The sequence below is a fragment of the Argopecten irradians genome, chromosome 12 (genome assembly GCF_041381155.1).
Source record: "Argopecten irradians isolate NY chromosome 12, Ai_NY, whole genome shotgun sequence".
NCBI classification, from domain to species: Eukaryota; Metazoa; Mollusca; class Bivalvia; order Pectinida; family Pectinidae; genus Argopecten; species Argopecten irradians.
The window spans coordinates 2,075,109-2,102,729 of NC_091145.1; the positions used below are offsets into that span (position 1 = coordinate 2,075,109).

At 34.8% G+C, this 27,621-nt stretch overlaps 2 protein-coding genes across 3 annotated transcripts; both read left to right on the forward strand.

Annotated features, from left to right (window-relative positions):
- The first annotated feature begins 2,413 nt into the window (after positions 1–2,413).
- On the forward strand, positions 2,414–6,417 carry LOC138336557 (uncharacterized). The gene is made up of 4 exons (XM_069286069.1): positions 2,414–2,563; positions 3,309–3,414; positions 4,637–4,809; positions 5,423–6,417. The coding sequence occupies exons 1-4, from the start codon at positions 2,512–2,514 to the stop codon at positions 5,581–5,583; spliced, it is 492 nt and encodes a 163-aa protein (XP_069142170.1). The 5' UTR covers positions 2,414–2,511; the 3' UTR covers positions 5,584–6,417.
- Positions 6,418–9,588: 3,171 nt separating this feature from the next.
- On the forward strand, positions 9,589–18,116 carry LOC138336698 (uncharacterized). Of its 2 annotated transcripts, none has more exons than XM_069286246.1 (6): positions 9,589–9,644; positions 13,430–13,571; positions 14,202–14,419; positions 15,142–15,289; positions 15,594–15,950; positions 17,864–18,116. In XM_069286246.1, exons 2-6 carry the CDS (start codon positions 13,475–13,477, stop codon positions 17,959–17,961), a joined length of 918 nt encoding a protein of 305 aa, XP_069142347.1. In that variant the 5' UTR covers positions 9,589–9,644; positions 13,430–13,474; the 3' UTR covers positions 17,962–18,116. The 2 variants fall into 2 exon arrangements, with proteins under 2 accessions (XP_069142347.1, XP_069142348.1); XM_069286247.1 differs by having other exon boundaries at positions 9,615–9,701.
- The last annotated feature ends 9,505 nt before the right edge of the window (positions 18,117–27,621 follow it).

A 27,621-nucleotide genomic window follows, 5' to 3' on the forward strand; every position in this document is an offset into this window, starting at 1 on the left:
TGTTATGCAAAACACCCAGTCATTTGTGATACAAAACAACCTTTAAATGATTGCGTATTTGAATAGTGTAATTTTCATATGGAATGTGAACGAACCAGTCTTGTATAAACACATAACCATGCTGCATCCGGACAATTTATCAAATTACCTCAACTGAGCCAAGGTAGTAATGTATCGCCATGCCAAAAATATCAGACAACATATTTACACTAAACATGTACCTTAATACGTAGTTTCATTGTTCTTATATCCTGCTACTATTACATGTACGCATGTGAAATAGTGACAGATAATAATAGCTCAAAGTAACACAGAGATTGTTGATAAAAAACCATCTTCTGCCATGATACGCTTGCTCTGCCTTACAGAAGGGATAGTATTGGAAGCGGTGGCGATAAGATATTTAAGATATTTCTCATAATTTCTTTTTCCGCATTTTCAATAATGAATTTAAAATAAACAATACTTCCGTAATTTCCATGTTAAACTGGAATATTTAAGAATATATTTTATATTATGATCTCTGGAAAACTACCCTCTCAACTGAAAACACACGATTATTGCGTGTCTGTCGTATATATTCCTGTAATCTGAGTAAGGATGGGAATGATACGGTTGACGTCATAGTGAGCAGAACGTGGATCCATGTCTCATGATTTCGCTCGAACAAAACAGAGATTGTGAGTCAGATTATTTTCTGTGAACACAATTAAGAAGAGCGAAGCATGCATTTGCATGATTAAACAAACATAATTGACGCCTTTTACCTAATGCTATATTTAGAGCAAATAAGAACATTTGTCGCATGTAAAGACGACCCTGACCAACAGAAAATATATATATCTTTATCACATAACTGGCCCGTTCAGCCATGTCATACGGCCATGTCATAAATATTGTAAGACACATGTGTAATGACATCATTGTGAATCATTATAAATAATTTGATACTAGAATGTCACTCGAATAGTTAGTTATTATACATATAGGAGATTTTATTGTCACAGGCAACTAACAATTTAGCAATTATATCAGTAAGCAGATGTTTAAGAACTACAAAGAATGCACTTATTAAATTTCAGTCCAATAATTATATAAAAACTTTCAACTTACACAAAGAAAAGAGTTTAAACTGCAAAAATCATATTTTTTACTATTTAGTTGACACCTCAAGTATTCTATGGTTTGAGTGTAACTTACTTGTCCGACAAACATTGTTTCTAAGAACGAGTTCAAGTATTCGATAGTAAATCATAATAGTAATTATTATTTTGAGATTTTGTAAATATATTTGAACATTAATTGAGTACATTAAAATTTGCTCATATATCGGAAACAAACAAGTTTTAATGGAAGTCAGATTAGTTGGTTTCACTGTGAGATGGTAAAAGAGTCCACTGTGGTAAAATGTATGTTAAATGTTGAAAAGTTGCAAGTGAAGTAAAGAAACGTTGCCTAGAACTACTGAAATTACTCTTACATTAGTGTGTTTAGTTACCTTATAAGGCGTATGTTTCTGTATAAAACAATTGCATCAACTCCTCGGTTGTTATGCATTGCATTTGTTTAAATATTTGGCTCAGATATGAGTACAGCGTACATACTGTACCTGCTTAATCGTATTGCTATACCATTTGAAATTTCAACAGTATCAATTACAATACTTAACGATGTCGTGGAATTTGTCTATATTCTTCAGTATATGGTTCATAAGGAATGTAGAACAATACATCTATCCCATATTTTGCTTCGTGGTTAACAGAATTGTCTTTTTAAATGGAAGTTTTCTGGGTATCCGATACGTGAATTTTCATAGCTCGATGAAATTGAAAAATATTGACATCAATGTTTAAATGAAATGTTTTAAATGTTTCAATGTTATGTTAATGAACATTGATGGAACTATCCTGCCGTAAAGAACAATGTGAGATATTACATGTATTTATCATAGAAGTAGCCAGTGTAGGCCGAGTTTGTTACTTCACCATTCGTCTTTATGGATCATAGAAGTAGCCAGTGTAGGCCGAGTTTGTTTGTTAACCATTCGTCTTTATGGATGTCATGTAACACCAGTCATCACATGGTTTTTCCAAATAATACCACTACTCGTGTGGTATCACGTATACGATAACATTACACAGAGAATTATATGGTATGATATCATATCTATACATCTCCTATCACCTCAGTCAAAGTACAAATGGGTACACGGATAACGTTGTTGTACTGATAGTGATGGGATAGAATCTTCTAACTCAAGTTTTGTCATCTTTATTAATCTGTATAGTAACGAAAACAATGAAAGAAATGTCCCTGTTTATATGTTTCTGTGTGATGCCTGATGAATAAAATAACCTTTTTGTATTCTGCATTGATAACGAGCCCAGATGTAGAGTATGACAGGTCTTTGGTGAGGTAAGCTGCAGTTGTAATTACTATCTGTAAAGGTGTGTGTATCACCCATCCTACTAACCTCATGTATGCTTACACAATCTATACTACAATTGGACAATGACAATGGCGACCATAACATACCTACTCCTTTTTGTCAGCGTTCTTGCTGGTAAGTATATACAATTTTACGTGAACATTTTCAGGATTTTAAGGAATTAAATGTTAATCCCATGCGTCCCTCTCAATACCATTGAAATATTGAGGATCTTTATTTCATGATTAATAACAGTTATATTTCATCGAATAGGATGTAACTTTAATATTTTTACGAGGATGAAGCCTCATGAGATGAAATACAACATGTGTATAACCGTTATTCATATATATTCTATATATCACATTTTACGTCTCTGCCATAGGTCTGTCATCTATTATCTATTATATGTATTTCAATTATCTAGTTCTTAATGGTTTGACTTTAAACCACAGTATACAGTTGTTGACTGGGGTTGAGGGCAACAATTCATCTGTTGCTCAAAAACCCAGTCGGTAACTGTTTTTTATACCAATTGGCTCAAAACAATGCATTGACGTCACGAAATGTAGGTTGGCGTCACTCCGGTCCGACAGCACATTTTAACAGTCGATTTAAACAGTTCTATAGACCGCTCGACGGAACAGTTCATTTATTGACATTTTTGTCAAGAGTTTATATAGAAACTATTTTATAGGGGTATCATTTTTTTTCGCAACGATATATATTGAAAGTAGTGTTCAGCTCGCATCGATATATAAACTATTATAAGAGTGTGTATTAAATCACTGAGAATTACAAAACAGAGGTGTTAATTGTTTGGACGGAGTTTAATAATAGATAGTATATATGACACTGATGGTATCGTGTGTGTTGTAAGGTACCCAGGCTGAGGTCTGTTGGTATTGGGACGACATCCTAGAGGAAGAGGACAGCATCATCTGTTACTCAGGCTGTTGTGGCGATGAGTGTTGCGATGATTATTGGTATGTATGATCGTCCATTCTACAATATACATAACATAAAATGATGACATATCCTTCCCTTGTCTATGTGTTGTAATATCCCCATTAAATAAATAAATTGACTCATTTGTAAAAAATAAATGTGTCCATTCATTCTGAACTGAAGAATATAGTTTTATATTTACATTTCTGTTTTCTCTTTGCTATATAACCTTACCAACTGCGAAATCGTTTACACTTGCGTAAACGCAGTCGTTGCCGCGCAAGAATACACACACCGGAACACTGACTTTCGCAAGTAGTGTGAATGCGCATCCGGTTAGGCCTATTGTATCTGTATGACAAATCTTCAATATATTGCATATTTGAATATAATGTAAATCTTAAATTAAAATCGCAAATAAAATATTTAACAGATATTGTGTAAATGGGATAAAAAAGGATAAAGTTAATGTGGAATTACATTTTGTGTACTCTCCGAATTTGACATGTCCCACCAAATTGAAGCCAACTGTTCCGGGAATCCATCAATTGACCGGCTGTTCCAACAATCGTATAACATTGAAAAAAAAAAGTTTATTTCATTCGAACACTTAATTTAAATGCAATAATCGGTCGAAATGTTAATATAAGGAATGATTTTTTCATTGATTGTTGTTTACTGATGTGTAAACTGCATTTTTTACAGATATTTCAAATGACGCGCGTTGTATTGGCTGATGTTGTATTGTCTGATGATGTCATAATGTCTGATAATGTCATACTGTCTGATGATGTCATATTGTCTGATAATGTCATACTGTCTGATGATGTCATATTGTCTGATAATGTCATACTGTCTGATAATGTCATATTGTCTGATAATGCCATACTGTCTGATGATGTCATATTGTCTGATAATGTCATATTATCTGATAATGTCATATTGTCTGATAATGTCATAATGTCTGATAATGTCATATTGTCTGATAATGTCATATTGTCTGATAATGTCATACTGTCTGATGATGTCATATTGTCTGATAATGTCATATTGTCTGATGACGTCATATTGTCTGATAATGTCATACTGTCTGATGACAGTCGTATTGTGTGATGATGTCATACTGTCTGATAATGTCATATTGTCTGATAATGTATCGTCTGATAATTTTGTATCGTCTGATGTTGTTGTATTGTCTTTTGATATCGTATTGTCTGAAGATGGTTGGATGTGATGTATTGTCTGGTAATGTCTTTATAGGTCTGATGGCAGTATCGCTGGAGCCACAGTAGGAAGTATTGTGGGTGCCATCATTCTACTCTCTATCTTCATCACACTTCTAAGGATATGCTGTGCGGCCTCCCGGAGGAGTGCGGGTGGAGTGTATGGCCGCAGTGTCCAGAGACCTACTGTGGTAACAGTGGCCAGTACAAGTAAGTATAACATATACTCGTACCCAGAGAACTACTGTGTCACAGTGACCATGGTAATACACGTGTGTATGGTAATTCGCAAGTCGTGAATAACATATTGTGCATCTCCATTTCCGCAATTCAACCTCAGAATCTATTTTTCGTTTTCCTTTAAAGAAAAATATTTTTTTAAGAAAATAATACAAAAAAAATAAAACCAATAAATAAATAAAAATAATAATAATACAAAATAATAAAACCAATAAATAAATAAAAATAATAATAATTGCACATGCATACACGTAATTGTTAATTGCACCACTCTGAAAAAGAGCCAAGAAAATTAAGTAAAGGAAACTGAATTAAGATAATTTCGGACTATCTTAACGCTCCGAATGCTGTTTTTTTTAACGAATCGATTACTAATACGACTGTCACGAATCAGATAGCCAGACCTCTTCATGCATACAAAATGAAATCCAGACTTGCATTTGAGGGCTGAAACTATTCTGTCTTTCAAAGTATAATATACACCTATTACCATATATTGATTATGTGAGATGATTAAAATAAGGAATACGACTAATATATAATGAAAATGTTTTAATAACAGTGAAATAATATTTGTTGACAGATGCGTCTAACAACCTTGTGGCTACCCCATACATGAGCTTCCCCCAGTCTCAGCAAATGACCAGTCCAGTGGCGCCACCTGCGTATGAACAGATAGTACAGGATGGGGCTCGTGGAGGGATTACCAACCCGAACTATCCACAGGGGCCTCCCAAGTATTAAGGGATAAATCAACCGTGCCAGCTGCAGCAACAGCCAAGCGTCCTCCACAATGCCGAGGAACCAATCAACCATGTCATAACTCAAACCGTTCTCCCAGACATTGAGGAGCACATCAACTATATCACCATTGCGATATACCTGTAGGATTTAATAAATAAATTTGCTTGTCTCTGTTCCTGTAAGAACAGGATGTTGTTCCTGTAATAACAGGATGTTGTTCCTGTAATAACAGGATGTTGTTCCTGTAATAACAGGATGTTGTTCCTGTAATAACAGGATGTTGTTCCTGTAATAACAGGATGTTGTTCCTGTAATAACAGGATGTTGTTCCTGTAATAACAGGATGTTGTTCCTGTAATAACAGGATGTTGTTCCTGTAATAACAGGATGTTGTTCCTGTAATAACAGGATGTTGTTCCTGTAATAACAGGATGTTGTTCCTGTAATAACAGGATGTTGTTCCTGTAATAACAGGATGTTGTTCCTGTAATAACAGGATGTTGTTCTTGTAATAACAGGATGTTGTTCCTGTAATAACAGGATGTTGTTCCTTAATTACAGGATGTATTTGGTGTCATGGCGTATTATATACATATATATAATGTGGGTCCTACATATATATATCGCTATCATACATTTGTGTTTCTTGAAAACTGTGTTGTTTCGTTCTATTTGTGATCGCACCCGAAACAAGAATGCAAATCAAACATCAAATTAATATACCATATAGAATTTTCTATCTTATTATATCCTAGGATTACCAATACCTGTCTTATACAAAAATTCATTTGTACTATTTCAACACGTCGTTAAATAAATATGATTTTAATACAACGTAAGGTATGTTTTGTTATGGCAATAAAAAGGATGAAAAAGATGTTATATTTCAATAATACGCATGCGACAACACAAACATTTGTATAATACTGAAACTTGATTTTATTCGCTAGGTCCCGACGATGTTAAGATTTAAGGTAAAGATGAGTGATAAACAAATGCATACGCAGTCGTTCCTCATCAGTCTGGTGACGTCACTATGGTGACGATAACTTGAATGGTTTATTGAGAGAAAGAGAAAGAATACCACAGCAGGTAAAAAATCGTTAGAATTGACAGTTTTACAAGAATAAAGTAACAAGTGTCTCACCAGCAAGAACGTTTATAGCCATGTGAATAGACCACAATGCAGGTACAAATATACTGGTATGAGAAAACCTCATATGACCCAACACACAGTTATAGACATAACCCTATGAGGGTATGGCATTACATTATCATCATGACGTCACCTATGACGTCATTACCCCAAACGATATTGAGAAAAATGCTTAAATAGATGCAAAATATCTTGGGATTTCATCATAAAATTATTATGAGATCTAAATTTAAGCATAGACTGGACAGAGGCCATTTCAACATGGTAACTAACGCCACTTACCCGACTCATTGTATTTATCGATTGACGGGTTGTTGTGTATTCCTTTTCATTGCGATTTACTAGCCAGTATATAGCCAACAAATACAGTGTTTATATTTGGAAACAATTTTGCAATGCTATTTTAGTGGAGTAGTTTTCAGCCGTAAAATAACTGCAAGACGTTACCGGCAACTTTACAACTGCAGAAATATAGTCAGGAACGCTTTTGGTCATCTAACGTTTAAGTGCACGACTAGATCGATTATAATTATATTTATATAAAGTAAGGCGTTTTTTGTTTTTGTTGGAATAATTTCTGTTATTCGTTGATTTCATTTAAATAATCCAAAAATCATATTTTATATTTTGAAAAAGAGATAATTTCTTTTCATATTTGTACGTGAGTCAGTTATTTAACACCCAGAAGTATTTTATATAAAGTGGTTTACTTTCTATACATTTCTTTACTGAGATGGGCCGTATTATTCCGAATTCGTTTGTTTAACTAAATATGACAAAATCACATTAAAAGGCCTCCTTTCGTCACAACATAAACAACAGCGTTAATATTTCTCACATTTAAACGAAAATCGCGAAAAATCGCCAGGTGGCAGGATGCAGCAAATGGACAGAAGTCAAGAAAGGAGTCCCCCAAGGGTCAATTGTGGGATCCTTATTTTTTAACATTTTAATGGACGACATTTTTACCTTTGTTTAGAAAGAGAGAGCAAAACACTTGTTGATTGGTTGAAATAAAACGGCATGAAGGCAAACCCAGAAAAGTTTCAGTCAATTTGTTTTGGTAACACGACCAGCAGAGCTTAAAAATCTTTTAATGTTGTACAGTTGTAGGTATGGAAATTTTATGTGAAAACAGTGTGAAGCTGCTGGGTGTTGATATTGATTTTCTCTTAAACTTTGATTTATATATTACACGCTTATCGGAAATGCATCTAAGCAACTTCCAGTTTTAAAGAGACTGGGAAATAATCTTACTAAGAAAGGTAAAATTACCATTTTTAAGTCTTTTATATTGTCAAATTTTAACTACTGTCCGCTAGCTTGGCTTTTTTTGTAATCTCTCTTACACCAGGAAAATGGAAAAGATGCAAGAGAGAGCTGTTCGTTTTATTGAAAATTATTATATTTCCCCTGTCAGAGACATTTTAATTAAATACAAACTTGATTTTTTACATGTAACTAGGTGTAATACAGATGTATAGAATTATGTCTGGACTAGACCATCTGAGTCAGAGAGGGGGCAAAATTGTCAGGAGATCCAGAGAACTGAGGATGAGGGGTCAGACAATGAAACTGGAGAAACAAAGACCACGACTCAACCTCAGAAAACACTTTTTTGCTGTTAGAGTTGTCGACGACTGGAATAGTCTTCCAAACGACATTGTAAATTCCAAGACACTGAATAGTTTTAAGGCAGTTCTGAATAGGCATTGGAACAACATCAACATAAAGTTCAGCCCAAACTGCTATGCCACCAACTGAACAGGCTATCAACCAAACAATCACCAATTAACATGCATTGATATATCAAAATAAGGCACTATGGGTGCATCGTCTGCAACTCTGCATATAAGTAGAATTAATTTTCTAAAATTAGACTTACCACAGTAAGATAAAACATCTAACTAATAAATCTAAAGGATGCCAAAAAGCGAAGGCTTATGTAAGGCAGATACTAATATAACTGATATAAACGTGTTCTAACCCGACCAGTTGAGTTGTCCCCTTTGATATATTTTCTTCCAGTCATAGTCACTATCCATTGTACGAGTGAAACATGGTTTTTTTCAACACATTAATTTATCTGTTATCTTTAGCTTAACTTTTTACATCTCTCTTTGATTGAAATTGCTTTTAATATACACTATGTTAGTGTTTATTTTGTCAATTTTTACTTTTTGTCATATTGGCATATGTGTATATTACACTCTTGCAGTGTCTTAATACTCTACAGTAACACCAGTGTGATATACTAGTGTTCAATATTAACTTACTGTTTTACTCCGTGTGACTATGCTTACCTCAAATGTGATAACATTTCTGTGTCATTGTCATTGTAAAGTCTATCAGTGTATAATTATATCTGATATTTTGTAAGCCATTTAAAGGCTCATTACCTTTCCGAAACATTTTTTTTTATTTACTTAAAACAACAATGACATCAGAAAAATGTGCATTGATGGTCTAGATGAGGTTACAAAACCAAATAAATGCAAGATTCCCTCCGTAATCGCTGTTTTGCTGTCCGCCTATCATTTATGCTTTGTCGGCGGTGGAGCGTCTTTAACAAGACTGTGGGGTATGATACAGACAGATAAGATGTGTGATAAAGGACGGATTCGTTGTAAGAGTTGCTCCCCTTTGAATTGAGATCAAGGGCACCGAACACCGTACTGTTAAAAGTTACAAAACCACATAAAAATCTATTTTATGTCTTTCCAAGAGTATTGTATGCCTATAAATAAAACTTACCATATGAGCAAAGGGTGTTTTGGGGTAGTTTTAGGTTTATTTGTATTTTTGTGTGTTTTTGGATAAATCGTCGATCCTTGAACAGATCTAGAGTTATTTCCCGTTATGCTGCAACATCCGGTTGGATAGTAAACAACGCTCAAATTGCGAGGTTTGACAAATATTCTTTTATTATAGTTATATCGTACAGGGAAACAGTTGTTATTGTGTGAGTCAGTTATTTTGTGTAACATAAACTTATATAGAATATAAGAAAATGGAAATGTGAAGCACAGAGAACTAGTCCAGCTGATCTGCTAGGTCATCAGCTGATTGGGTAACTACAGCACAGGGCCATGTATAGTTTCTATATAAAATAGCCAGGAATGTGTTTCTAAATAAAATAGCCAGGAATGAATGTTTTATATGTATTTCTGGCTATTTTTTATATAGAAACTATACATGGCCCTGTGGGTACAGGCTAACGTTAGGGACTAGGCCTATATTCTAATCCTTCATGTACACACACATATATATATACTATGACTGAAGGCAAGGGTCAGATGTATTAGCAACCATTTAGTAACCCATGCATTGTAACAATGTGAGCAAAGTAAATTTCATGGGAATAACGGAGCCCAATTTTTTATATATTTTTTATTCATGTACGGAATATCTTATATTCACTGGTAATTTGAATACAATTTCTGTCTTCTCAATTGGGGATTGATGATGAAAGATATACTGTATAATTTTAGGCAAAAATGAGAGCACAGCATGTAATTGATGCGCTTTTTAAAAAATAAATTGTTACAAAATCATCAGATGGTGGGCTATTCAAATCGCCTTTTGTCCGTGGTCCGTCGTCCGTCCTTCCGTCCGTCCGTCCGTCCTTCCGTCCGTCCGTCCGTCCGTCCGTTAACAATTCTTGTTATCGCTATTTCTCAGAAAGTACTTAAGGGATCTGTCTCACATTTCATATGTAGGTTCCCCTAGGGCCCTTGTTGTGCATATTGCATTTTGGGACCAATCGGTCAACAAGATGGCCACCAGGCAGCCATCTTGGATTTTGATACTTAAAGTTTGTTATCGCTATTTCTCATAAAGTACAGAAGGGATCTGTCTCAAATTTCATATGTGGGTTCCCCTAGGGCCCTAGTTGTGCATATTGCATTTTGGGACCAATCGGTCAACAAGATGGCCGCCAGGCAGCCATCTTGGATTTTGATACTTAAAGTTTGTTATCGCTATTTCTCAGAAAGTACTGAAGGGATATTTCTCAAATTTCATATGTATGTTCCCCCAGGGCCCTAGTTGTGCATATTGCGTTTTTGGATCGATCAGTCAACAAAATGGCCGCCAGGCAGCCATCTTGGATTTTGATAGTTAAAGATTGTTATCGCTATTTCTCACAAAGTACTGAAGGGATCTTTCTCAAATTTCATATGTAGGTTCCCCTAGGGCTCTAGTTGTACATACTGCGTTTTTGGATCGATCGGTCAACAAAATGGCCACCAGGCTGCCATCTTGGATTTTGATAGTTGAAGTTTGTTACTGCTATTTCTCAGAGAGTACTGAAGCGATCTGTCTCAAATTTTATATGTAGTATGTTTGCAAAAGTTTGAAAAGCAGAGAAAAGATCCCTCTTTCCATTGTCAGACATAGATCCTTCTTTGGTGGGCGCCAAGATCCCTCTGGGATCTCTTGTTAAAAAATTAATTGTTACAAAGAAATACACTGTACTATTTTGTACACAGAGAATGGACAAAAGTATGTGTACTAAATTATTGCTCTAAGAATATTAAATTGATTTAAGATTTTTAAATGTCTAACGCTTGTCTTGACTCAAACCTACAATGTATACATATTCCGTCTTTTGTTAGGATATGGAGATATTGATTGTGATATTATAATCAAATTTATGAGCGTAAATGTTAATGCGATCAAGTTTAATTCTCTTACAAAATAATGATGTCATGATCAAGACCATCTCCATCCATGTTAGAGATGTAGCACATTGAGACACTTTTGAATCTTAACGTCATTCTGGACACATCAGAAGTTTCTCAATGACAAGATCTAATATTATTGGATTGAATCAATATCTACCCTCTGATCAAGGGACTCCCGCATATTAAGGGGCATAACGCTTTAATTTACAAAAACGGAATACAACTTGTTACAAGTTAGATCATTTATATATATTAATTGACAGCAATGTGTGTTTCATTTGCATGCACATTCTTCACTAAGGAATATGGGCTGCAATAATGCACCTACTGTATTTGACCCAATAAGCGCCCAGGGCGTTAAAAAAAATGAAAAGGTGCTAATAAGACGAAGTTATTGCAAACCCTTACAGTTTTGTGAAGTTTTTGTCTTTATTTATGCCCGGGCAATTGAAAGGGGAAAGGCGCTTATAGGGACACGAGAGCGCTTATTGGGTCGAATACGGTAACTCACGACACATTATTATGTAGTGATTCACATGTAAATTACTCGTAGGTTCCTGTAATATGAGATACAATGCTGATGGTAGAGGTATCAAATGCTGAAAAAAACCATTGTTAAATCCATGGAAAGGGGTACCGGTGTTTATGCTACACATTGTTAGCACACCTGCCCAAAGGGCAAGTGAGTTTATGCTGTGGTGCGGGGTCCGTCGTCCGTCCGCCGGCTGTCCGGCATCAAATTTTCCATTTAAACAACTTATCCAAATCTTGGAGACCTATAAAGTCCTGAAATTTCTTTAATAGCATGCTGGGAAAAAGAACTACCAAGTTTGTTCAAATGAATGACCTTGACCTTCATTCAAGGTCACAGGGGTCAAATAAGTGAAAATTTTCAACTGACTTCTTTTTAATAACCAATAGGCCTAGGCCTAGAAACATGATATTTGGCATGTGGCATGCTGGGATGTAGAGCTACCAAGTATGTTAAAATGAATGACCTTGACCTTCATTGAAGGTCACAGGGGTCAAATAGGCTAACATTTTCAAACAACTTCTTCTTAATAACTTATATTTGAAACCTAGAGACCTGATATTTGGCCTGTGACATGCAGGGAGGAAGGGCTACCAAATTTGTACAAGTGAATTACCTTGGCCTTCATTCAAGGTCACAGGGGTCAAATAGGCTAAAATCTTTAGATGACTTCTTCTTAATAACCAAGAATTCTAGGGACCTGATATTTGGCCTGTGACATGCTGGTATATAGGGCTACAAAGTTTGTTCAAATGAATGACCTTGACTGCATTTAAGGTCACAGGGGTCAAGTAGGCTAAACTCTTTACCTCTTCTTAATTCCTAAGGGGCTTAGTGACCTGATATTGGGCCTGTGACATACTAGGATGAAGGGCTAGTTATTTTGTTCGCATATATATATGACCTTGACCTTCATTCAAGGTCACAGGGTTCAAATAGGCTAAAAATTTTAAACAACTTCTTCTTAATAAACAAAAGGCCAAGAGTCCTGATATTGTGCCTGTGACATGCTAGGTTGAAGAGCTGCCAAGTTTGTTCAAATTTATGACCTTGACTTTCATTCGCGGTCACAGGGGTCAAATAGGCTAAAATCTTTAATCAACTTCTATTTAATAACCATGAAGCGCACAGACCTGATATTGGGCCTGTGATGTGCTGGGGCATGATATAAATTCTTATTGAGACTCCTATTTGTTAAGTATGAACCATGATTACCAGATAGCAGGTGAGCGATTCATGCCCATTGGGCCCTTGTTAAATCCATGGAAAGGGGCGTTTATACTATGTACACATTGTTAAATCCAATGAAAGGGGCAACTTCAACTCCTGAGTCTTCTTCAGAAAAGGGGAGAGACACTTAATTATTTGGGGAAGGGTGCTAATTACAGCGAATACAGTACTATAGTATAATATACTATAATGAATGGTATACATACACAAATACAGATTATTATGCACAGTCTTGTGTTTCAGATGGTGTCATAAATTTGATTGCTGGTTTACTCATTACTGACCAACATGTGGGGCTCTGCAGTACAGTGTCTGGAGCCAAACTTTCTGGCCATTCTGTTGTTTGTTCTCGTCCCATTAGTCAGGGGAGGTGATAGCACTACAGGTAAAGTATTCATCAGTAAATAATTAAATACTGTAACGTTTATAATAAACAAAGTAAAATTCTAAAATATTGCTAAAAAAAACATATCAGTGCAATTCAGCTTTCGAAATTAATGCCTGTCCTTCTGCCCGTGACTGGCACCTTTAGTAGTCGGGCAGACAATTTTTCCATGTAGCTGGTCCTTTAACCGCCAACTTTTGGTCCAGATAGAAGATACATGTATACAAAACAAAAATGGCAGTAGAATTGCAGAAAGGTTGAAGATCAACCTGTACAAAACAAATTTTGGTAATATTCTGGTTTTCAGTCAACTTTGTTGAGAGCCTACCATACTAATCCGGATATGCAGATATATATTGTTAGTAAAACTGTTACTTTGCTAGCAATTATATAAACTAACTACAAGGATGAATTGTAACTTTGTAAGGACCAGTAACTTCAGTCAGGACCATTAACTTTTAGGGTCAGCTTGTCCTTAGGACCAGCAGGAAAAAATCCTGATGGGAAAACACTGGTGCTATTTTTATTTTTTTTGAAATTCCTTCAAATTGAACCATTCAAGAAATGACCAAAAGAATAGAAAAAAAAATAAAGAGATATATTTTAATAGATGATTGTTTTTTTTTACAGTCACAAAGGATAGTTGTGGTACCTACATCAGACTGAGATCTGGGTCACATGATATACGATGGAAAGGAGATGTTCTTAAAATTGACTGCACCATCTACATAGAAAATGATCCAAGTTATGAAAACACATTATGTGCTAACGCATGGAGATATGATGTAAAGGATAAGCGATTTATTCTGACTTTTCTGTCAGGGACGTCTTACAATGAAGACACTAAGGTGAGCTCTACTGATATACATATAACTATATATATTTGTGTTCTAACTATGGAAATTACCATAAAAATTATAAATATAACCGCTTCATTTAAGGTCGCATGGGTCAAATAGGCATTAAGAGCCCAAGACACCTGATATTGGGTCTTTAGTATACTGGGATGAATGGCTACCGAGTTTGTTCAGATGAATGACCTTGACCTTGTCAAATGGGTGAAAACCTTCAAATAAAACATCTCAAGCATGCATGCAGCATGCTTGATGAAGCACTCGATCTTTCAAGGTCAATTGACTTGTTGAAATACATGTTCATAGGAAACTTACAATTTCTAATTATTTCTGCTTCTTTGATGTAGTCAACAACTTGATACATGTTATTATTATTGTAGTTATCCCCTTTTGCTTATTAAACCACTGCAGCATTCTTAATTCATAGATCTGGTTTAGATACAAATAAAACTGTTAAAGTATAAAAATGGCCTATCTTGATGCCAGTATTTATAGACGATATATGCATTTACCAAGGTAATAGTGTTCAAACATTTTAAAGTGATAGTCAGGTATTAACCCACAGGTAACCTTTAGGCTCCATTGGGTCTCTTAATACTTATGTATACATGTACATGTCTCACTCCATAAATAAAATGTTATTCATATATATATTACAAGAACTGACATTTGATATTAAAATAAAAATTAGTTATATTTCATTGTTTTATTTCCAGTACTTCACAGCTTCTGATAATAAAGGAAATATAACCTATTGTGCCCAAAAAAGATATACACTAGCATTGCAGTTTTCTACCAGTACAAGGAAGTCTAATTCTCGTGTGTACCTGAAAATAACTCAAACACCATATATCCCAAGCAAACGTGAGTACTGTAGATTATTTAACATGTCAATATTAAACATGACGACAGCAGGAAACATAAAACAACCCGGGTTATGAAAATTAGCATTTAATTAATTTAAATTAAATTATTAAGAAAGGGTAAGTTAATAACTTTTGCTTCTCTACAAAATTATCATTTTTTTTTTTGCATTCCCATTTTAAGCCCACCATCATCAGATGGTGGACTATTCAAATCGCCTTTCGTCCATGGTCCGTGGAAAGGTAGTGGGCCTTTAAGTATCAAACTTGCTGTCATTCCAAATATACTGACTTCTTTGTTGCAGGTGCAAGACCGGTGCCGACAGAACGACTACCACAGGTAATGTACAGGCTGATGGGAGGTATCGGGTCCGCTATTATGGTTGCCCTGATGGCGTCGGTCATCATTAATCGTCGACGAAGATCTAGACAAGGAACTTTTGGTAGAGATGGGCAGTTCATTGGTAGAGACGGCCTTGTAATAAGGCGGGCTGGAGAGATTGACAATGAACAAGGCGAAGAAATGGTTTCTCTGAACCGATCGTCACGAAACAATCCAGGAACATTACCCTCTACAGGTGCACAGACTGGTTACAGAGGGCCTTCTCATGTGTACCCAACTCAGCAGCCAATTCACCCACCAGCTTACTCAGAAATTCAAAGTAAGTTATTTTAAATTAAAATTCATTTAGCTAACTGGCTCAATATGCCACATGGCAAAACAACGAAATGAAACTTCAATGTTAACATAGATTTGCACAAGGAATTTTATAGCTTGTATTTGTTTGATGTGGTAACTTCATCTTAGGTTATCAATATAACTAAGAGCACTCTAGTAGCTAGTTAGGGACACATGTGGACAGTTGTCAGTCACTGAAGAGCACTCTAGTAGCTAGTTAGGGACACATGTGGACAGTTGTCAGTCACTGAAGAGCACTCTAGTAGCTAGTTAGGGACACATGTGGACAGTTGTCAGTCACACATGTGGACAGTTGTCAGTCACTGAAGAGCACTCAAGTAGCTAGTTAAGGACACATGTGGACAGTTGTCAGTCACTGATCATGAAGAGCACTCTAGTAGCTAGTTAGGGACACATGTGGCCAGTTGTCAGTCACTGAAGAGCACTCTAGTAGCTAGTTAAGGACACATGTGGACAGTTGTCAGTCACTGAAGAGCACTCTAGTAGCTAGTTAAGGACACATGTGGACAGTTGTCAGTCACTGACCCTTTGGTTGGTGTTGTTTTTTCTCCTCCAAGTAATCTTGAAAAACGGCATACAAATTGTTACAAGTTCATATAATTTTTATATATTAATTGACAGCAAGGTGTGTTTCATTTGCATGCACATTCTTCACTAAGGAATATGGGCTGCAATAATGCACCTAACTCACGACACATTATTATGTAGTGATTCACATGTAAATTACTTGTAGGTTCCTGTAATATGGGATACAATGCTGATGGTAGAGGTATCACATGCTGAAAAAACCATTGTTAAGTTCATGGAAAGAGGTACCGGTGTTTATGCTACACATTGTTAGCACACCTGTCTAAAGGGCAAGTGAGCTTATGCTGTGGTGCGGGTCCGTCGTCCATCCATCGGCTGTACATGTCCGGCGTCAAACTTTCCATTCAAACAACTTATCCAAATCTTGGAGACCTTTAAAGTCCTGTAATTTCACTTATAGCATGCTTGGATAAAGAACTACCAAGTTTGTTCAAATGAGTACCTTGACCTTCATTCAAGATTATAATCTTGACTTTTCTTCTCTTTCTCCTAAACCTGGCATGTCCTTAAAAGGTTAAGATGACCCTGGTTGTTATTAGGACGTTAAACAAAGAAAACATATTCACCAATAGGAAAAAACAGCTTGATACTCATCTATTTTGGTATGACAGTTTCCTTGGTGCACTATAAGAGCTACATAATAATAAAATGCATGCATAGCTTTTGAAGTATTTGTTATATCATATTGGAGTTGTTATTTCATTGTGCTATTTCATTAGGCTATTCAAGATGCTTTTCCACCATCTGTTTGTCTGTCTATCCATCTATTCGTCCATCCGCCCCTCTGTAAACAATTTTTGTTATCACTATTTCTCAGATTGTTCTGAAGGGATCTTTCATTCTCACATTTCACTTGAAGGTTCCTCTAGTTATACTGAAAGTATATTTATAAATGCCATTATACTCCATCTTAATATATATTGAAAGCTCTTTCTTTAAATTAACTTTCAGGTGCAAGTTGACTTATTCCGTAGTAAAGCATATCACAATCTGGGATTAAATAGAAAGCATCATGGTCATCAGTTGATATTTTTGGATTTTGATTATTGAAGTTGTTTGACCCTATGTTGATTGTATATGTAGTTTCTCTGTGTATATCTTGTTACATCTATTTGTATTACTTAGTTTATACAGTGTAAATAATCAAGCATCAGAAGAAAAATATGCAATATCGGTTGAATATGAATACATGTACCTGAGCCATCCAGATACTACATATACTATCCAATTGAATGTATAGCTTATGTCAGACATCATAATCAAAAATTTCACCATTTCTTTTTACAGATGACCAGACAAACTTCAAGCAATACCCTGACTCGGCTCCACCCAGCTATGATGATATCGTCGACACCAAAACCCAGACCAACACCACTAACACATGAAAATACATGTACAGTCATACCTGTCTATAAGTACATGTGATATATGTACAGTCAGACCTGTCTATAAATACATGTGATATATGTACAGTCAGACCTGTCTATAAATACATGTGATATATGTACAGTCAGACCTGTCTATAAATACATGTGATATATGTACAGTCATACCTGTCTATAAATACATGTGATATATGTACAGTCAGACCTGTGTATAAATACATGTGATATATGTATGTACAGTCAGACCTGTGTATAAATACATGTGATATATGTACAGTCATACCTGTCTATAAGTACATGTGATATATGTACAGTCATACCTGTCTATAAATACATGTGATATATGTACAGTCAGACCTGTCTATAAATACATGTGATATATGTACAGTCAGACCTGTCTATAAATACATGTGATATATGTACAGTCAGACCTGTCTAAGTACATGTGATATATGTACAGTCAGACCTGTCTATATGTACATGTGATATATGTACAGTCATACCTGTCTATAATACATGTGATATATGTACATCAGTCAGACCTGTTATAAATACATGTGATATATGTACAGTCAGACCTGTGTATAAAACATGTGATATATGTACAGTCAGACCTGTCTATGTGTGATATATGTACATGTCAGACCTGTCTATATATGTGATATATGTACAGTCAGACCTGTCTATAAATACATGTGATATATGTACAGTCAGACCTGTCTATAAGTACATGTGATATATGTACAGTCAGACCTGTCTATAAATACATGTGATATATGTACAGTCAGACCTGTCTATAAATACATGTGATATATGTACAGTCAGACCTGTCTATAAATACATGTGATATATGTACAGTCAGACCTGTCTATAAATACATGTGATATATGTACAGTCAGACCTGTCTATAAATACATGTGATATATGTACAGTCAGACCTGTCTATAAGTACATGTGATATATGTACAGTCAGACCTGTCGATAAATACATGTGATATATGTACAGTCAGACCTGTCTATAAAGTACATGTGATATATGTACAGTCAGACCTGTCTATAATACATGTGATATATGTACAGTCAGACCTGTCTATAAATACATGTGATATATGTACAGTCAGACCTGTCTATAAGTACATGTGATATATGTACAGTCAGACCTGTCTATAAGTACATGTGATATATGTACAGTCAGACCTGTCTATATGTACATGTATATGTGATATAGTACAGTCAGACCTGTCTATAAGTACATGTGATATATGTACAGTCAGACCTGTGTATAAATACATGTGATATATGTACAGTCAGACCTGTCTATAAGTACATGTGATATATGTACAGTCAGACCTGTCTATAAATACATGTGATATATGTACAGTCAGACCTGTCTATAAATACATGTGATATATGTACAGTCAGACCTGTCTATAAATACATGTGATATATGTACAGTCAGACCTATCTATAAATACATGTGATATATGTACAGTCAGACCTATCTATAAATACATGTGATATATGTACAGTCAGACCTGTCTATAAATACATGTGATATATGTACAGTCAGACCTGTCTATAATACATGTGATATATGTACAGTCAGACCTGTCTATAAATACATGTGATATATGTACAGTCAGACCTGTCTATAAGTACATGTGATATATGTACAGTCAGACTGTCTATAATACATGTGATATATGTACAGTCAGACCTGTCTATAAGTACATGTGATATATGTACAGTCAGACCTGTCTATAAGTACATGTGATATATGTACAGTCAGACCTATCTATAAATACATGTGATATATGTACAGTTAGACCTGTGTATAAATACATGTGATATATGTACAGTCCTATCTATATGTACATGTGATATATGTACAGACCTGTCTATAAATACATGTGATATATGTACAGTCAGACCTGTCTATAAGTACATGTGATATATGTACAGTCAGACCTGTCTATAAATACATGTGATATATGTACAGTCAGACCTGTCTAATAAGTGTACATCACTGTGATATATGTACAGTCAGACCTGTCTATAAGTACATGTGATATATGTACAGTCAGACCTGTCTATAAGTACATGTGATATATGTACAGTCAGACCTGTCTATAAGTACATGTGATATATGTACAGTCAGACCTGTCTATAAGTACATGTGATATATGTACAGTCAGACCTGTCTATAAATACATGTGATATATGTACAGTCAGTACAGTCAGACCTGTCTATAAATACATGTGATATATGTACAGCCAGACCTGTGTATAAATACATGTGATATATATGTACAGTCAGACCTGTCTATAAATACATGTGATATATGTACAGTCAGACCTGTCTATAAATACATGTGATATATGTACAGTCAGACCTGTCTATAAATACATGTGATATATGTACAGTCAGACCTGTCTATAAATACATGTGATATATGTACAGTCAGACCTGTCTATAAATACATGTGATATATGTACAGTCAGACCTGTCTATAAATACATGTGATATATGTACAGTCAGACCTGTCTATAATACATGTGATATATGTACAGTAGACCTGTCTATAAGTACATGTGATATATGTACAGTCAGACCTGTCTATAAATACATGTGATATATGTACAGTCAGACCTGTCTATAAATACATGTGATATATGTACAGTCAGACCTGTGTATAAATACATGTGATATATGTACAGTCAGACCTGTCTATAAGTACATGTGATATATGTACAGTCAGACCTGTCTATAAATACATGTGATACATGTACAGTCCTGTCTATAAATACATGTGATATATGTACAGTCAGACCTGTGTATAAATACATGTGATATATGTACAGTCAGACCTGTGTATAATACCACCTAATAGACAGAGGTCGTTATAGCCAGGCATTCATTGTATACAGGTTTCATCATTGTGGTGAAACTGATTATTTGTGAGAGGTCTTATTTAGCAGGTGTCTGTTGTACAGAGATGGACGATATGACAGGTTTTACTGTATGTAACGAAACTTACCCTATGTATTAATTTACCTTACCTCATATTAGACCTCCTTTTATCATAAGGTAGGTATATGTGAGCTATGGTGTGACATTCAGTCACAATTTTACCAAAACCATGTCACCAACAGTATGATATTTAAAGTCTTGGTACATGCTTTGTTTTACAAAATAAACTATCCAAAACTTTATATTTTAACCAGATCTTTACATGTTGTGTATTCTGCATTTACATATTACATTTATCTGCACATGCAGGTAGGTAATGATTGTGACACAATTTTCGGAGAAAATGACGTGAATTGTGCTCACAAAATAATAACGTCTCAATGGATACCTACCTGCAAGGGAGCTAACTCTGATGGATTGTGATATTATGGCGCCTTGTGGTTGAAGTACACTAACACAAAATATATACATCCTTAATGATTTTCATGGATGATAACTTACTTGTCTAGAACATTAGTTTTATCAACTAATACTTATTGTTTATATTAAGTGTTCTGATCCTTAATTCTGACGTACAAGGTTATTTATTCTGTCTTGTTATAACATGTAAGCATTACTTACGTTAACCACATTGTTGGGTTAACCTCCTGCATTCTGATTTATTACCTCCCTTTATTTCACTTTGGCAAGCTTACACAATGTATTAGAGTATAGAGCAGTTAAGATCCCTAATCATGTTCATTGAAGTTGAAATTAAGATTTTGCACTTACATGTATATTGTTAAGATTTTACACTGCATGTTTATAGTGTGACTCTATTCAGCATGAAGTATCATTATGATATTGAATAGTGTATAATGCTGATTTTGTCCCTTTTTTTCTCTCTCAAACTTTGTTAGTTTTTAATTCTCTAATTGTTGAAAAGATGTCAGTATTTATCGTCTTGTTACCATTTATCTGTGATTTGTCTACGAGTATAAACATTCACCTGTACAGTATACTAGCTTTATATATATATATATATATATATATATATACACTGTATATACCAGAAACATATATATACATAGAGATTGGCAACTCTGCCATTTTCATGATCGGCAGTCAGGTACCTCTGTATGTGCTTAGGGTTTTTTAGATATACCTTTAAATAATTATATACAGGAGAATAACTTTGATATTTTACAAAAGTTCAGTAATTTTCAGATGGTTTGAGTACGATTTTGGAAAGAAAAAATAATATTTTATCTTACATACTAACAAAACAAAATGCATTTCCGGTTATGAATAACTGATTTTCGAAAAACCAGGTAAAATTGGTAATTTTCCAACTTTCAATAATAATATTAAATCATATTAATCGGGACAATTGGTCATATCAAAACATGATATAATGTATAACCTTAGTATTGATGCAGAAATATCATGTTTAAAAAAACTACACTTAAAAGAAGTTAGCCAAGGGAAAATGCCCGTAAACTGGAGGTCCCTCTGCCTGTCAACATAGATAAAGAAGGAGTTTCCAATCTCTATGTACAATGTAAATATGTTTCTAATGTATACACATACAAAAAAACAAAGCAAAAAACTAGAGACTTTATGTGAACTGTTGAATCTTTACTATATATACATGTATATGTTAAGTTTGGTGGTGAAGGCGTTGCCTGTTCTTGTTAACCAGGATCAATATTTCTAAATACCCGGCGGTTATGGTACAATGTATTATAAACCATGTATTATTACCAATACACAACACGTTTTGTATTGCTTTCAACAATAACCAAGGTAGATGAGGCTAAGGGGTTTGCTTTTTTATCGACGACAACTTCACAACTCTCAAACGATCACGATTATGGTTCTACACGTCATTTTCATTTCAAAGGTTTGAGTTTGTCAGCAATACAGTTATCCGTCCACATGAACAAATTGATGGTCTTTTAATCAAAGAAATATTGGTTATTATTCAAATTGCGAAGGAAAATATTCTGCCTTTGATAGAAACTTAACAAAAAGTACATCTGGTTATTGTGCTAGTCTCTATGAACTGCAAGTATTACTTAAAATCATTTTACAGGTAAACTAATAAAAAAAATCTGTCCTTTAATCGGTATTCTGGCTAATTATTTGTATTAATTTACCCAATGCTATTGAATTTAATATTAGCAATACCGATCCAAGTTCATACAAGTATTGTCTGAAAACAACTACATCGTTTACAGTGACGATAATGTAAACAGGTGACTTTAGATACAATAACGACTTCCTATTGATGTTATTTGATGTCTGTGTGCAGTGCTGATATGTTTCTCATATTAGATTGATTGAATGCTTTAATATGTTTTATGTGCCAATTTTAAATATTCGGTATTATATATAACCAAGAAATCTTACATATCCTGTATAAAACTTAAAAACTACAGTAAATGTCGTTACTGTAATAAAAGTTTATGTATACTGGGACCCTACCGGTGGTCGTGAAGGAACAGTGGTCGTGATTTAGGAATTGCATGTCCCAAAACATATTATTTCCACATAAACAAAACATCATCATGAAGTATGCGTTAACAGCTCCAGACATTCGAAAAACTGGACGCACAGTAGTATCGACATGACTACTGGTTGGGTCCCAGTATGTATTTCAATTAACAGGCTAGGATACAACTAATATAATATTATAAAAGTTAATATTTTATCTTTAGTTGCAAATTAAATCACGGTTGAATATGTGAAAAAAATGTATTACAATCTGATTTGCAGTTTAACATTAAAACGTTTAGATAAATGTTAAACCTCTTTTCTTAAAAAAGTTTTATCATGATAAGTTTAGATCGATGTCCGGTCTTATCGGTAAGTGTCCATTTCCTATTTATATATACCCTGGGTCTGGCTTTGTCATAATAACCCAATGTTGTTGAGCTATTTTACACAGAATGTTTATAAGCCTACGGTTTATAGGTAACCTGTTTTCTTTATATGAATTAATAAAATCACATTTTTTTTATTAAATACATGTTATTGTTTCATACAATGAAGTATGACATTTTAAATATATATCTACACAACAGATTTAAGTGTATTATTGTCAAAATCAGAAATAAAATGTGAAGAAAAAACGATGTTGTTTGAGTGACTGTTACAACCCATAATGACAACAATGTACTACTCAAGTGTGAACCTAGCCTCAACCTCATTGTAATTAGGTCATCTGTAACGAAGGGTCAGGAAGACCAATTGTTTTTAAATAACTTCTTGTCAATAACTAAGAGGCCTAAAGATTTGATATCGAGCCTGTGACATGCTGGAATAAAGGGCTACCAACTTGTTCCAATGAATTTCCTTGACCTTCATTCCATATCGGGGGTCAAAAAGGCTAAAATCTTTAAACAACTTCTTGTGAATAACTTATAGACAGGATATTGGGCATATGACATGCTAGCATGAGGAGTTACCAAGTTTGTTCAAATGAATGCCCTTGACCACCATTCAAGGTAACATGGGTAAAAAGGGCTAAAACCTTTTGAATAACTTCTTATGGATAATTATGCTATTGGGCCTGTGACATACTGGCATGAAGTGCTACGAAGTTTGTTCAATTGAATGTCCTTGACCTTCATTCAAGGTCACAGTGGTCAAAATGGTTAAATATTCAAACAACTTCTTTTGAATAAGTATGAGGCCTAATGACCAGACCTGATATTAGGCCCGTGGCATGCTGGCATGAAGTGCTACCAAGTTCAAATGAATGACCTTGTTTTGCTTTGAATGTCACATGGGTCAAAATAGCTAAAATATTTAAACGACCTCTTTTGAAAAACTAAGAGGTCTAGAGACCTGATATTGGGCCTGTGACATGCTGGAATTAAGGGCAACTAATTTTGTTGAAAAATGGCCTTGACCTTATCATCAGATGATGGACTGTTCTAATCGCCTTTCGTCCGTGATCCATCCTTCCGTTCGATTTGTTACTGCTATTTCTCAGGAAGTGCTTAAGTTTTTTTCAAATTTCATTTGTAGGTTCCCCTAGGGCCTTAGTTGCGCACATCGCATTTTGGGACCAAGCAGCCATCTTGGATCTTGATTGTTAAAAGTTTGTTACCGCTATTTCTCAGAAAGTACTGAAGGGATCTGTCTCATATTTAATATATATGTTTCTCTAGGGCCCTAGTTGTGCATACCGCGTTTTGGGAACGATCGGTGAACAAGATGACCAACCGGCTGCCATCTTGGATTTTGGTATTTGAAGTTTGTTTACGCTATTTTTCGGAAAGTACTGAAGGGATCTGTCTCAAATTTCATATGTAGGTTCCCCTAGGCAACTAGGTTGCTCATTTCTGGATTGATCGATCTTAGATATGGCCGTCCGACTGGCCTCCTTCTTGGATTTTGATGATCAAAGTTTGAAAAGCAAAGGCAAGATCCCGCTTTCAATTGTCAGACAAACATATATATCATTCTTAGGTGGGCGCCAAGAACCTTTTGGGATCTCTTATAATATAGAGTGAAATATTTTTTTCTTTACTTACTTTTAAAAGCGGCCAAATAAATCCTTTACGTGCTCACGTAAATATCTTGTTCATGACCAGAAGTATTTTTATGTAGGATAAAAATATTTATTTTCTTAACATGTTTATGTAAACCGTTTTGTGAAGAATGAGATTTGTTTTATTGTGCACGGACAGTCCGTAGAGTAAAAATACACGCGTATGTTTACGTAGTGTGGACACTCTTTTCTTCTACATGAGCACATAATGCGTTTTAGATGAGCATGTAAGTTTTACTTGAGTACGTCTTTATTTTACCGATGCGGGATCTGAACATAGATCCTTTTTACATTGACATATTAAGTAATGGATGAAAGTGACATTACTTGAACCTTGAACTTTTATTTTATGTCAGTAATTGCAGATGAACTCCTGCTTTTACAAACGTTTAGACTATTATTGGTGCTAAAACCACAAACGACAGGTCGAAAAAAAACCCGGCATGGATATGTCAAAACACGACGTGAAAAGGATATGAATCACGTAATGATGATGACTACTAGTGTGTTACATTTCTGATCACATCATGATACGGGATGTATTCACACTTTCTTTGTATCCAAAATTCAGTGATTGAACGATAAATGATACAGGCAGATATGTACAATGTCAGCAGCGATTAATCTTAACCTTATTTTTTGTATCTTTAATTCTATCGTTTTCCAATTTAATTGCGCATATCCACAATGTTGTCATTATCACTTAGTTTTAATCCATAGTCTAGGGCGACTTATTCTACTCTAATATTGCATTGGTAGTCAGGGATCCGAAGGGAAATATAGAATCTGAAATCACTGGTAAGCAATCGGAAACCATGGTTGCAAAGTATTTATCCGAGGCCGTATATTTGCAGTTCAATGCCAAGTATTAGAAATTTCGTTATCCGACGATGCTGGTTTAAACACAAGGTATTAGGTGTCCCTTCACGGTCTGTCCACTATACCTGTACTACTAAGTAAAACTTCGGTAAGATTTTATAACACTTTAATTCACGAACTTTGTATTGAAGTTTTAAGTATCAAAAGCTGTTCAAATGCTGCCGGTTCTTTTTTCTTTGTTTAATTAAAGGGGGATTTGAGTTCTTACTTGTACCATCCTCGATACTTCAGGGGTGGATATAACGACAGTGATAGTAACCCATGGAAAATTGCGGATGAGTTATTTCGTTATTTCGTATCTTATACTTTTAGCACTTCTATGAAGGCATATATCGACATCATGGTTTAAATGTTAAAACCCCATTTATGCGGCATTTAACCTTCCAAGCTACAAATATCTGGCGACTTCAAGTGAATCTGCATCTAAGCAATACAATTTTCGATCAAGGAAAGAAATGTTCAGAAAAAGGCATACAAACTGTAATTGAATAAAAAAAAAATAACAGAATGGTCAAAGCACAGAATATATTTTGGTGTATTTTACAAGCATATTTTCTCTAGATTTCATGATCATGCATTGAATTATATAAATGAAATATAACGTTTTTTATTGCAATTTCGAGACTTCCCAACTTGCGATCTCTCAAACATCACGACTGGCCAACAATGATAAGATCCGTGTCTTTTTTTTATGTTTTCAACCTTTCCATACCAAGTTTGACAGCTGTATGTGTTGGTGTACGGATTCTGCTGAAAAGAAAACGCAAAACATGACTCACTATTCAATGCGTAAGCATTCAAAATAGTAGAATAAGATTGACAATGACAATGTATTCACATCATTGCAATCATGTGGGGTTTTATTTCAAAGGACCCTTTTCACGAACAATGAAAATGTGACCATGAACCAATTTTATCAAAACTAAATGTTATATGTAGCAATGTACATACACACTGGACATATTTAAAACTAAATCACCATCCTGGGTGAATTTCATCATAAATGATTTAAAGTACAAATTTCATAGCATCACTTATATTTTATTTTATGATTTAACTTTTACAACTTAGCTTATAGATAGCGTTTAATTTAAAAGAAATTTTGATCAGCTAGCCTCAAAGAAGACAACTGCATTAAATTACGTAATGAAATACAAATATATAGAGATGAAACATTCGTCTTGGTGTAGCCTGTATACAAAATCATCAATAGACGAAAGTGAAGTCATACAAATTCCAAACAAATTCCAAACTGTAATTACTTACTTAC

Excerpts from the sequence above, each read along its gene's own strand:
- LOC138336698 (XM_069286246.1), top strand. The coding sequence starts at position 13,475 with ATGTGGGGCTCTGCAGTACAGTGTCTGGAGCCAAACTTTCTGGCCATT. Across the intron at positions 13,572-14,201 it reads GGGAGGTGATAGCACTACAG|TCACAAAGGATAGTTGTGGT; the intron begins GTAAAGTATTCA and ends TTTTTTTTACAG. Across the intron at positions 15,951-17,863 it reads AGCTTACTCAGAAATTCAAA|ATGACCAGACAAACTTCAAG; the intron begins GTAAGTTATTTT and ends TTCTTTTTACAG.
- LOC138336557 (XM_069286069.1), top strand. The coding sequence starts at position 2,512 with ATGACAATGGCGACCATAACATACCTACTCCTTTTTGTCAGCGTTCTT. Across the intron at positions 2,564-3,308 it reads TTTTGTCAGCGTTCTTGCTG|GTACCCAGGCTGAGGTCTGT; the intron begins GTAAGTATATAC and ends GTGTGTTGTAAG. Across the intron at positions 3,415-4,636 it reads GAGTGTTGCGATGATTATTG|GTCTGATGGCAGTATCGCTG; the intron begins GTATGTATGATC and ends ATGTCTTTATAG.